The 13,368-nt window shown below is 39.4% G+C and overlaps 1 protein-coding gene and 1 pseudogene across 7 annotated transcripts in view; one reads left to right on the top strand and one right to left on the bottom strand.

The window, feature by feature from the left end:
- RUFY2 (RUN and FYVE domain containing 2) overlaps positions 1-12,313 on the bottom strand; it is a 51,732-nt gene extending 39,419 nt beyond the window's left edge. For 4 of the 7 annotated variants that reach the window (XM_060112990.1, XM_060113017.1, XM_060113007.1 and 1 more), the window contains exons 1-4: positions 12,227-12,313; positions 10,162-10,335; positions 5,968-6,085; positions 743-844 (exon numbers count right to left, since the gene is read on the bottom strand). In XM_060112990.1, the coding sequence (XP_059968973.1) occupies positions 743-844; positions 5,968-6,085; positions 10,162-10,335; positions 12,227-12,230 (398 nt within the window). In that variant the 5' untranslated portion in view covers positions 12,231-12,313. Of the gene's footprint in view, positions 1-742; positions 845-5,967; positions 6,086-10,161; positions 10,336-11,884; positions 11,945-12,226 lie in introns of those variants that run through there. The other 3 variants (XM_060112999.1, XM_060113026.1, XM_060113034.1) reach the window with 3 other exon arrangements.
- Positions 1,236-4,069, top strand: LOC132476686 (large ribosomal subunit protein eL33-like; annotated as a pseudogene).
- Positions 12,314-13,368: the final 1,055 nt, after the last annotated feature.

Raw genomic sequence — 13,368 nt, 5'->3', positions numbered from 1 at the left:
CACATGCCACGGAGCGGCTGGGCCTGTGAACCATGGCCGCTGAGCCTGAGCGTCCGGAGCCTGTGCTCCGCAACAGGGGAGGCCACAACAGTGAGAGGCCCGCGTACCACAAAAAAAAAAAAAAAAAAAAAGATCCCTCATTCCACAATGAAGACCCGATGGAGCCAAAAATAAAAATCAATCAATAAATTTAAAAGAAGAAAACATTAAAAAAAAAAAAAAAGACCAGATTCTCCAAAATATCACAGAGGCACTCTAAGAGAACAAGGGCGAAGAGAGGGGCTGCCATGGGCCCACTCCTTTTGAGAACTGATATCCTTGCTTTGAAAGTCTGTCTTAAACATTTGGTCTTCAATTTAAACTGACAGTTTAAAAAGCGCCCACAATACAGTCAAAGCAGTAGTTTGGACATTCAAGATCTAAAAAGAAACCTCCTGAATTAAAGTCCCAAATTCCAATACAAATTTTTATTCATAGAATTAACTGTAATTTAGGAAAAAATTAAAACTTAGAAATATGACATATAAATTTCCACCTTGTCAGCCAATAAAAATCTTACAGTATTCATTTTTTAGGTTAGTTCTTGATCCACATTATGTCCCTACCATGCTTCTCTATCTCATTTTGCTCCTCCTTTTATTTTATGCCATCATATCCTTTCATACTATATTTTCAATCCTTTTTGGGAAACAGGATATAAATGAAATAAAAAATGAAAATAAACATGATTTAATGGTAATACCTCAAGAGATCCCTTTGAATAATTAAGCAACGCAGGTAGTCAGCCATTTTTTTTTGCATGAGGGCTAATCGAAGCCACGCTCTTGCACGACCCAGGGGGGTCCTGAAAAGCAAAACCCAACAGTCAGAAAAGAGCCCCAGCCCAAAGATTATAGACTACATCTTCTATTTTTGTTGAAGTACACATTAAAAAAGAAAAAAGGCAATTTATCATGGTTTCATCTTAGTTTCTAGAGCTTCAAGTCAGCTCTTTGAGCATGCAAACCAATCCCTGGGAGCTTTTTAAGTCTCTAAGATAAATCTGCACCTACAGGACATCTAGGTACCATTTATGCCTTGGAAAAAATGACTCTCTAAATAGTGAGGATATTTCCACAAGAAATATTTTATCAGAATAGGCTTAGCCCTCTAAATATGATTATGCAAAATGCATAAATAAATGCAATATAATGCTCTCAAAAAATAACTGATATTATATCTGAATTTTAAAAATCATGACAAAGCTAAGAAGGTATCTAGATGTTAATTAATTAGAAAGAATCACTGCTTGCTATTTTTCAAATGTTTCTTTTATCCAGTTGTCGTTTAAAACATTAAATCTTCTCTTTAATGTGGAGGCCTGATGGGAACAGAACTTTTAAAACAACAAATTTGTCTGAAATGCTGTGGACCAGGCCATTTTTGCTGGCTATAAGCAGTGTCTCTGGGACAGAGGGAGCACACAGCTCTTCTTAAAACTGAAGGAACCCTGCAACCTTACCAAATACGTTGATTAGTTCTAGTAGTTTTCTTGTGGCATCTTTAGGATTTTCTATGTATAGTATCAAGTCATCAGCAAACAGTGACAGTTTTACTTCTTCTTTTCCATTTGTATTCCTTTTATATCTTTTCCTTCTCTGATTGCTGTGGCTAGGACTTCTAATACTACGTTGAATAATAGTGGTGAGAGTGGACATCCTTGTCTTGTTACTGATCATAGAGGAAATGCTTTCAGTTTTTCACCACTGAGAATGATGTTTACTGTGGGTTTGTCATATACGGTTTTTATTATGTTGAGGTAGGTTCCCTCTATGCCCACTTTCTGGAGTTTTTATCATAAATGGGTGTTGAATTCTGTCAAAAGCTTTTTCTGCATCTATTGAGATGATCTTATGGTTAACAATGAAAGATGAGAAAGAGAAATTAAGGAAACAATAAAAGAATAAAATACCTAGGAATAAACCTACCTAAGGAGGCAAAAGACCTGTACTCAGAAAACTATAAAACACTGATGAAAGAAAACAAAGATAACATAAACAGATGGAGAGATATACCATTCTGCTAGATTGGAAGAATCAATACTGTGAAAATGACTATACTACCCAAAGCAATCTACAGACTCAGTGCAATCCCTATCAAATTACCAATGGCATTTTTCACAGAATTAGAACAAAAAATTTTACAACTTGTATGGAAACACAAAAGACCCCGAATAGCCAAAGCAATCTTGGAAAAGAAAAATGGAGCTGGAGGAATCAAGCTCCCTGACTTCAGACTATACTACAAAGCTACAGTAATCAAGACAGTATGGTACTGGCACAAAAACAGAAATATAGATCAATGGAATAGGATAGAAAGCCCAGAGATAAACCCACGCACATATGGTCACCTTATCTTTGACAAAGGAGGGAAGAATGTACAATGGAGAAAAGACAGCCTCTTCAATAAGTGGTGCTGGTAAAAACAGATAGATACATGTAAAAGAATGAAATTAGAACACACCATAACACCATACACAAAAATAAACTCAAAATGGATTAAAGAACTAAATGTAAGGCCAGACACTATCAAACTCTTAGAGGAAAACATAGGCGGAACACTCTATGACATACATCACAGCAAGATCCTTTTTGACCCACCTCCTAGAGTAAGGGAAATAAAAACAAAAATAAATAAATGGGACCTAATGAAACTTAAAAGCTTTTAGACAGCAAAGGAAACCATAAACAAGACGAAAAGACAACTCTCAGAATGGGAGAAAATATTTGCAAACAAAATAACTGGCAAAGGATTAATCTCCAAAATATACAAGCAGCTCACGCAGCTCAATATCACAAAAAACAAACAACCTAATCCAAAAATGGGCAGAAGACCTAAACAGACATTTCTCCAAAGAAGATATACAGATGGCCAGCAAATACATGAAAAGATGCTCAACATCACTAATCAGAAGAGAAATGCAAATCAAAACCACAATGAAGTATTACCTCACACCAGTCAGAATGGCCATCATCAAAAAATCTACAAACAATAAATGCTGGAGAGGGTGTGGAGAAAAGGGAACCCTCTTGCACTGTTGGTGGGAATGTAAATTGTTACAGCCACTATGGAGAACAGTATGGAGGTTCCTTAAAAAACTAAAAACAGAACTACCATACAACCCAGCAATCCCACTACTGGGCATATACCCTGAGAAAACCATAATTCAAAAAGAGTCATGAACTACAATGTTCACTGCAGCACTATTTACAACAGCCAGGACATGGAAGCAACCTAAGTGTCCATCAACAGATGAATGGATAAAGAAGATGTGGCACATATATACAATGGAATATTACTCAGCCATAAAAAGGAACAAAATTGAGTATTTGTAGTGAGGTGGATGGACCTAGAATTTGTCATACAGAGTGAAGTAAGTCAGAAAGAGAAAAACAAACACCGTATGCTAACGCATGTATATGGAATTTTAAAAAGCAGTATGGATGAACCTAGTGGCAGGGCAGGAATAAAGATGCAGATGTAGAGAACAGACTTGAGGGCACGGAGGGGAAGGGGAAGTTGGGACAAAGTGAGAGAGTACCACTGACATATATACACTACCAAATGTAAAATGGATGGCTAGTGGGAGGCTGCTGCATAGCACAGGGAGATCAGCTGGATGCTTTGTGACCACCAAGAGTGGTGGGATAGGGAGGGTAGGAGGGAAGCTCAAGAGGGAGGGGACATGTGGATATATGTATACATATAGCTGATTCACTTTGTTGTACAGCAGAAACTAACACAACATTGTAAAGCATTTATACTCTAATAAAGATGTAAAAAAAACCTGAAGGTGTTTGTGCTCAAGATGAAAACTAATTCTACCTAGGCAAGAGATGTGCTGATGTGTACAAAGCAAAAAACAACACAGTAACTCCTTATGGCAAACTGAACAAAACCAGCCATCTGGGGAAAGGTGACCTGTGCTCATGGTAACAGTGGCATGGTTTGCACCAAATTCTGAAGCAACCTTCCTGCTAAGGTCATTGGACACAGAATCGGTGTGATGCTATACCCCTCAAGGATTTAAACTTATTGAAAAGTAAATAAATAAAAGTGTGGATTTGTTCTCTTGCTAAAAAAAATTTAATCTCATATCTCTCTTATCCAAATTCTTATCATTTTGTAAAAATAAAACCAAGTTTTACAGAACATGTATGACTTTTTTAAAGAGAAATACATCATTCACACTTTTATGTTTTCTTATGCAGAGAACATTTTGGCAGGTAATGTGGGAGGAAACTTAATCTTCACTTCAAACAGCTAACAAATTTCTTATGGCTTAGCATTTTATTTATTTTATTTTATTTTATTTATTTTTATCACCCACCCACCTCGGGCTTAGCATTTTAATGAATACTATTTTTCAGAAATCATTTTTTTACTCTTGCAGAGTTTGGCTTTTTAAAAACAATATGAACATGTATTTTCATATTAAAATGAAACCAAATCTTATATTTCTCTTTTTGAGAGTTAAATTCCCCTTTTCCTCTCTTTATTAAAAATTGCTACACCTTATATACCATTATAAGAAATATGAAGTGTGAACATCACTTGCTATTTAATTCTAAAAACTGGGTTTAAATCCTGGCTCTGCCACTTATTAACTGTTACTTCTTTGATCTTTACTTTTCACATCTATACAATTATCATGATAATAATCTCTACCCTAAGGTTGATTTAAGCGCTTAATGAGATAATTCATGTAAAACAATTATCCTGTTACCCTGATACAGTACTCAATGAAGAGCTATTTACTTTTATCACTCAATTAAGTACAACTTGCAAACATTTGGATGTTGTGATAACAGAAGACACTACCATATTCCCTATAACATACAAAACCCTAAATTGTAAAGCTAAGAGAAAGCAAACTGATAATCTGACAAAAATGGTAAGCATAAAAAAAAAGTTATCTCATTCTCAAGAATTAAGATAAACTAAAGTAAGCTCTTCTATTTTAATCACACCCTGAAGAACATAAGACCTTAGCCTTAACAGCAAAAAACCTGCAAAAAATTTTCAACACTCATGAGTCACTAGCTAGAACATTCAGCTTTTAGGACATTTCATATACAGTTTTTCCTCAGTATTTGTGGGGGATTGGTTCCAGGACCCCCTCAGATACCAAAATCCATAGATACTCAAGTCCCTTAAATAAAATGGCATAGTATTTTGCATATAACCTATGCGCATCCTCCCATATACTTTAAATCATCTCTAGATTACTTATAATACCTAATACAAAATAAATACTATGTAAATAGTTGCCAGGGTGTGGCAAATTCAAGTTTTGCTTTTTGAAACCTTCTGAAAAAATTTTTTTGAATATTTTTGATCCAAAGTTGGTTGTATCTGCAGATGCAAAACCCACAGATATCGAGGGCTGGCTGCACCTTCATCTAGTCAAACAGGCAGATGACAATATAGATCCCAATTTTAAGAATAAAAAAAAGTAATTTGCACAAGTCCTGTGGTACATAAATGGCTTATCAGAGAACTCAAATCTCCTGATACTTTGCCCTGGATTTAGCTTAAATCAGTCTTCAAACAGTACAATTGCCTACTACTGCAAACTAGCTTAATACTTAGGAAACAGTAATGCATAATTGATACATCCTATCTTAAAAGAACTTGCCTATTTCCTGCAATACAATGCAGAATTTAAGTAAGTGATATAAGACTGATTATAATGATAGCAGTATAAAAGAAACAGTACTTAATTCTTATTGAAGGGGCTAAGAAAAATTTCATAACGGAAATGAAATTTGAGCTGAGCCATAAAGAATAAACAGAAGTTTATTAGAAGAGAATGCAAGAAGGCTACATAAGGCTGCGAGAAGATAATAAACTAGACTGTGAGGTACTTTTAAGGAATAGTAAATATACTTCTACGGTGAGGGAGGAACAAGTAATAAGATTACTTACTTAAGACCAGGTAAATCCCGGACACTAGCTCCTATTTCCTCTGCTTCTGGGTACAGCTTCTCCACCAGTTCCAAAGGGCCCCATATAGTTTTGTTATAACTCAAAAATGATTTTCTTACTTTAAAAAGAAAATATAACGCATGTAACTTCAACTTACAAAACTGTAGTAACCTCATGTTAAATACTTAGTTTCAACATTTCTAACTTAACATACAATTATTCACAGACCTTTCCTCTCTTATCACTACACAGCCCTGTTGATCAGGAGCCTGTTCATCAGGATTCTGATATTCTCCCTATCAGAAATATGCACCTTGGTCATTTTTCCATATCAGAAATATGCAAGTAGGTAATTAAAGTAGAAGAACAACTAGGCTCATTCTTTTTTCTTTCTTTCTTTCTTTTTTTTTTTTGCGGTACGCGGGCCTCTCACTCTTGTGGCCTCTCCCATTGCGGAGCACAGGCTCCGGACGCACAGGCTCAGCGGCCATGGCTCACAGGCCCAGCCGCTCCGCGGCATGTGGGATCTTCCCAGACCGGGGCACGAACCCGCATCCCCTGCATCGGCAGGCGTACTCTCAACCACTGCGCCACCAGGGAAGTCCCAAAACTTTCTTTTTTTAATAGATATTTATTTATTTTATTTTGTGCAGGCTTCTCGATAGCTGTGGCACACAGGCTCAGTAGTTGCAGCGCATGGGCTCTGTAGTTGGTGGCGTGAGGGCTCCAGAACACACGGGCTCTCTAGTTGTGGTGCGCAGGCTCAGCAGTTGCAGTGCATGGGCTTAGTTGCCCTGCGGCATGTGGGATCCTAGTTCCCCGACCAGGGATTGAACCGGCATCCCCTGCTTTGCAAGACCAATTCTTAACCACTGGACCACCAAGGAAGTCCCATGGGCTCATTCTTTACCAGTACAAAAATAAGACTGGTGGCCCTAGCAGGCTGATCTTTACCAGTTTATTCAATAAACCAAGGACAAATAGTTATTTTACTTTTAAACACAAAAAATTGTGACTTTACTTTTCCTTTTATTTGAATGTGAGATTCGGGTAATATAAAACCATGAAATCACTGTTTCCTTCTAATACTGACCAGATCCAGTGTGCCTATCATATGCACCACCCAAAAGCCAGCAAGATAGGCAATTTTTCCCTGGGGGAGAAAAATCAATCAGCACAAAGTAGCTTTATAATGGTTGATCAAGATAGGCATTTGACTGTTAGGGTATGCCTCATGATATTTTGGGAAGTAAAGGAAAATATATTCAGAAAAGAGTTTAAAATGTTAACTATCGTGGCCATCATTTGGCAAATTCCATTTCAACAGGCTGGGGGAAAATAAGGACCTATGTCACTGCTATTATTTTTTTTTTAATAAAAAGGAAGTTTTTCAAAAAGCAAATTAAAACTCAAGGCCTGAGATAAGACTGCTGACTTCCTGATGTATTAAAAGACGTATTCAGAGACTGAGAATATCAAGAGTAGGCAAAAATGTGGGGAAACAAACACATTCACTGTTGTTTGATTAATCAGTGAAGCCTTTACAGACATCAGTTGCCTATATCCTTTGACCCAATAATTCTACTCCTAAGAATCCTAAAGAAATCTTAGCACATGTGTACAAACATATATATCCAAAGATGTCCTTACAGCATAATTTTAATGATTAAAAACTGGAAACACCTAAGTGTACATTAAGAGGAAAGTAGTTAAATAAGTCATGGTATACATATACTATGAAATATTTTACAGCCATTAAAAATGTGATAAAGACCTCTATGTAAATGGCAAAATCTCCAAACCATACCATTAAGTTTTTCTTTTTTTTTAAATAGGGAAAAAAAGAAAGTCACAGAATAATACAGCATGATTTTATTTAGAGTAAAAGAAAAAATCACCTATAATTCAATTAAAAAAAGAAAGAAAGAAAAACAGAAAAGAGCTGGAAGAATGACAAAGATTCCTTTAGAGAGATGAATGGAAGAGAATGAAGGGAAATTATGTTTTTGCTCCATGTGCTTCTATGTTGTTTGATTCATGTATAAAAAGAACATATTTCACTATTATATATAATTTTTAAAATTATTTTAACTCTAATTAAAGAAAAAGTGGAATCTGAAAAAATAAAAACAAAAAACCAAACTCATAGATACACAGAACAGATTGGTTGTTGCCAGGGTTGGAGGCTGGGAATCGATGAAATGGGTAAAGATGGTCAAAAGGTACAAACTTCTAGTTATAAAAGAAGTCCTGGGGACGTAATGTACATAATGACTACAGTTACTGTATTGTAGATTGTATTGTATATCTGAAAGCTGCTAAGAGTAAATCTTAAAAGTTTTCATCACAAGAAAAAAAATCTTGTAACTATGTGTGGTAATGGATGTTAACTAGGTTTATTGTGGTGATCATTTCACAATATATAAAAATACTGAATCGTGTTGTACCCATTAAACTAATACGTTATATATAAATTATATCTCAATAAATATAAACAAATTTTAATTTAAAAATGAATACATTAATAACATCACATATACGGTTTCTCAAATTTCGATGCCAAGGCTCCTTCTCAGTTTAAAGTACATTTTATTAAAACCATGTTTAGGTAAATCTCCTCTTTTGCTTTTCACATTTACCCCTACTCTCATGTGCCACAGTCAGAAACTCCCCCTAAGTGTGCATCAGCAGATGAATGGATAAAGAAGATGTGGTATATATACACAATGGAATATTAGCCATAAAAAAGAATAGAATAATACCATTTGCAGCAACACGGATGGACCTAGAAATCATCATACTAAGTGAAGTATCAGTCAGAGAAAGACAAGTATCATATGATATCACTTATAGGTGGAATCTAAAAAAATGATACAAATGAACTTACTTAACAAAAGGGAAATAGACTCAGAGATATAGAAAACAAATTTATGGTTACCAAAGGGGAAAGGAGGGGGGGATAAATTAGGAGTTTGGGATTAAAATATACACAGTACTATACATAAAATAGATAACCAATAAGGACCTACTGTATAGCACAGGGAACTATACTCAATATCTTGTAATAACCTATAATGGAAAAGAATCTAAAGAAGAATATAGATATATAAAATATACATATATATATATATATATATATATAAAACTGAATCACTTTGTTGTACACCTGAAACTAACACAATATTGTAAATCAACTATATTTCAATAAAATTTTTTTTAAAAAAAGAACTTTCCAACTTACCCAGGCTTCTGGTATACCAACATAAAAGCAAGCTTCTCTTCCTTTTTAATAGTCACCTTAGTACACAACTCTTACATAGCCCTCTACACAGCTCTGATCATATGAACCAGAGATCAAAGTAGTTACTATAAGTAAAAGAACAGTAATATAATACAAACACATAAAAATAATTCAATATGAAATGTATAGATGAATACAATATCCACTGTTATCATCATTTTCAGGGAACACTCACATTTCTACAATAACCCAATCCAGAAGACAATTTTTCTAGATATGTTTTCATGCACTAAGGAGGATCATATTTCAACAATCAACTATTTTAATGTATTTGTTCAAGAGAGCTCAAACTAGTAATTATAGTTCATACCAGAATCACCAAGCTTAAAATTTTCTATATAACTCTATAGTTGTCCTAGAAAATGGAAATCAGCTCAGAGTATGTTGAAAACATTTTTAAATCAAATACACTTTTTACAGGGACTTCCCTGGTTGTCTAGTGGTTAAGAATCCACCTTCCAACGCAGGGGACGTGGGCTCAATCCCTGGTCAGGGAGCTAAGATCCCACATGCCACAGGGCAACTAAGCCAGCGTGCCACGACTACTGAGCCTGAGTGTTCTGGAGCCCGCACGCCGCAACTAGAGAAGCCTATGCGCTGCAACAAAGAGCCGGCATGCTGCAACTAAGACCCGATGCAGCCAAATAAATAGTTCTTTTAAAACAAGAGTATACAAATACACTTCTTAAAAAACACTAACAACTAAGGATTTTCTGAAGACCATCCATTAGAAAACATAAAGTAGTAGGGTATTTTCTCTTAAAACCAACCCACCCAGTATTTTTAAAGTAACAGTAATTATGGCCTCAAAAAAAATCACATTTTCAAGGATATTTAAGATGGGAGGGGGGAGGTTCTATAGTTGGTTTTTTTTTAAAAAAATCTCGCAATACCTTTAAGACCATGTTTCAGACAATGTTCCATAACAACGAAAAACTGCTGCAAGGGGGGATAATCAGAATCCAAAGTGCGGCCAAAGCTTAGAGCAGATTCAATGAGTCCTTTAATACTGAGTTTAGCCATGTTTAACAAGTTTGCTCTCTCTACAGCTGTAGGGTCTTTTGTAGCTGAAAGCACAAGAAAGGAGTCCAACATCACTTGCAAGAACTGACATTGTAAACTATACAAACCCTTTCCTTCCCCTGTAAAACCAACAGTGGTTTGTTTTTCCTTGGTGGACAAGTAAGTCTTCCTAACATACACCTCTAGTTAACTTCTTTTTATGTCTCTCATGCATACCATAGAACAATGCTCACTCCAGCCAAAGTTTATGAATTATTCTCAAGATCCTGCAAATTGGCTATTCTAGGGTATTTATTTTACTTTTGTGGTACCTCTTCAGGGAGAATGAGTTTTTTTAAATCTTTCTCTGGAGATAAGAGTAACAGACAACATGTTTAAGGGTCTCATGCAAAGGCAGACAGCAGGAACCATCAAAGATGAATTCAAAAGCAAAAAAATGTTCAGAATAAACTGGCAATAAAATAAAAGGTAGTTAAAATTCTAGGATTCCAATTTCACCCATAACAAACATGACAGGTAAATAAAATAGGGGGACACAAGAGAAGCCATTCAACTCTCACTCATTTTAACCCTCTATCTTGTCTCTTTTCATTGCAATTGTAGTTCTGTATTGCAGGACTCCTTTATTTTCCCAGAGGAAATAAAAGCAGGGTGCAGTTTCACCTTAAAGTTCCCTGACCTTCCACACAGCTGATCCAGTTGGATATCAAGGTAATCGATGCATTTTTTAAAATTGATTTTACCTGATACTTTTAATTCACAAAAATTTTTCTTTCCCACAAATTTTATTCTCAGTTTTCTTATAAATTCAGATGCTTCCCCATACTCTCATCACTGTTGTGACTGGCAGAAATATTTTCAGCAAACACAGATGCCAAAATGAGGTGTAAAAAAATAAAGCACTTAGTATACTGTCTCATAATCCCTGACAAATTTACCAGTCCAAGTAAACCAAATGTCCATTTTTCCTTCACTGGACAAAAAGTCCAGGGTTCCCAATGATCTAGTATTTTACTTCTAACCACAGATAGCCAGGCGTTAAGCGTGACACTGAATCCTAAGCAACTTAAAATGCAAACAGTCACAACTGCTACGACCAAGCTAGCTGGTGGAGAATCTCCACACAAGACATCATTGCTTCAAATCTGCATCGTGGTATGACTCCCTCTTTTTTCGGGGACGAAAATAGTCCGTGTTTCATAATCTGCAGCAATTCTCATTTTTCTTAACAGTGCCCATCACAATCCGTAATGTACGATGCGACAACCAGACAAAGGGCGCCTTTATAACTGCTCGAAGGTAGGTCCTGGTGGGCGCCGGCAGCTCCCGAGGAGCGTTTGCACCCCAGCCGCGCCCCGCCCGGGCTGCGGCCCCCACACGCGCCCAAGGGCCGGTTCCCGCATCTTGCCTGTAGAACCCCTTCCCTGCCTCCCTGCCTCCCAGCCAGCAAGGCTGCCCAAGGGCTCGGGGCGCGCCCAACACCCTCACGGAGGGCTCACCCGGGGTCCTGCTTGGCATCGCTGCCCCTCTCCCGCCCTCGGCGTCTGGAACCCAAGCCCAAACCTGAGACGCTTCCCTCCGCCACCCCCAAACCTGAAAAGTCATCGCCCGTCCCCGACTATTTCCCCCGACCCGGGAGCTGCACCCCGGCCGGCCCTGTCCTCGCTCCCTGTAAGCCGACGGACCACCAAACCTCTGCCATTAGGCCCCTGAACGGGGAAGGGGGCGGGGGGGAACGAGGGGCGGCCGCGCGTTGCCATGGCGACCGCGGGCGCCCCTGCGTCCCCGGCTGCCCCCGCCCAGGCCCAAACCCGGGTTCGGACCCCAGTTCCGACCCCGAGGCCTCCATGCCCACACCACCAGTCCTCCTGGCCCGGCTGAGCCCTCGGCCCAGCACGGAGGGCCGGGCGTCCGCTCTCGGTCTGCTCCCCTTACCCATGGCGGAGGCGGCGGCAGCGGCGGCGGCGGCGGCGGCGCGGTCTCGGGCGGGGACTCCCTGGGCCCCGCCAGCAGCTCCCTTCAGGCGAGCGGCGGCCGCCACTGCGTCCGCGACCAGGCCCGCTGCGACCCACAGCGCTCCCGGCGGCGGGAGGACGGCCGGGCGGTCCCGCGGCGCCCGAGTGGGGCGGGGGGCCGCGGAGCCTGAAGCCGGCAGCGGAGAAATCCGCCCTCTCTGAGCCACTTCGGGTCCAGCCGGAGCGGAAGGAGAAGGAAAAGGAGCGTGAGGAGGACCTCGCGTTGAGGAGGACCTCACGTTGAGAAGCAGGGGGGCGGACCCTGGTCTCTCACCCTGGGGGCCTCGCCGGAGCGCTAGGGCTGCATTTCCAAGGGGATGCGAGTCACGTGCAAACGTTTTCGTCCACTAGGTCCGGCCGGGTTTAATCGAACACACCTGACCTCTTCCCTGCTTCACCAACTAGCTCGCAGGGGACCACCAGTGAATCCACTGGTTTATAAAAAGCAACGAGGAATGGTCTCAGTAATCGAGGGCAAGGTGCAGAGATAAAGCCAGCGTTTTCTCATTTCAGGGAGTAAAAACTCTCGTGGTCAGATGACACTAGGTTTAAGTTATATCAGTTTGGGGAAACTGAGCTATTACCTAGTTAGATCGGCAATTTTTTTTTAAAGAATATATTTTTAAAATTTATTTATTTTACTTTTTATTTTTGGCTGTGTTGGGTCTTCGTTGCTGCACGCGGACTTTCTCTAGTTGCGGCGAGCGGGGGCTACTCTTCGTTGTGGTGCATGGGCTTCTTATTGCAGTGGCTTCTCTTGTTGCAGAGCACGAGCTCTAGGCGTGTGGGCTGCAGTAGTTGTGGCGCATGGGCTTCAGTAGTTGTGGCGTGCAGGCTCGAGAGTGCAGGCTCAGTAGTTGTGGCTCACGGGCTTAGTTACTCCGCGGCATGTGGGATCTTCCCAGACCAGGGCTTGAACCTGTGTCCCCTGCATTGGCAGGCGGATTCTTAACCACTGCGCCACGAGGGAAGCCCAGCAATTGTTAAAACGGTGGCCGAGTTAGAAATAGACTGATATTTCGAGGAAATGGAGCGATGTTTATCTCTTCATCACATTGGCCA

This window comes from Mesoplodon densirostris, chromosome 1 (assembly GCF_025265405.1).
Source record: "Mesoplodon densirostris isolate mMesDen1 chromosome 1, mMesDen1 primary haplotype, whole genome shotgun sequence".
NCBI classification, from domain to species: Eukaryota; Metazoa; Chordata; class Mammalia; order Artiodactyla; family Ziphiidae; genus Mesoplodon; species Mesoplodon densirostris.
The sequence above is the reverse complement of the archived record's forward strand: the minus strand, read 5'-3'. Positions and strand labels throughout refer to the sequence as shown.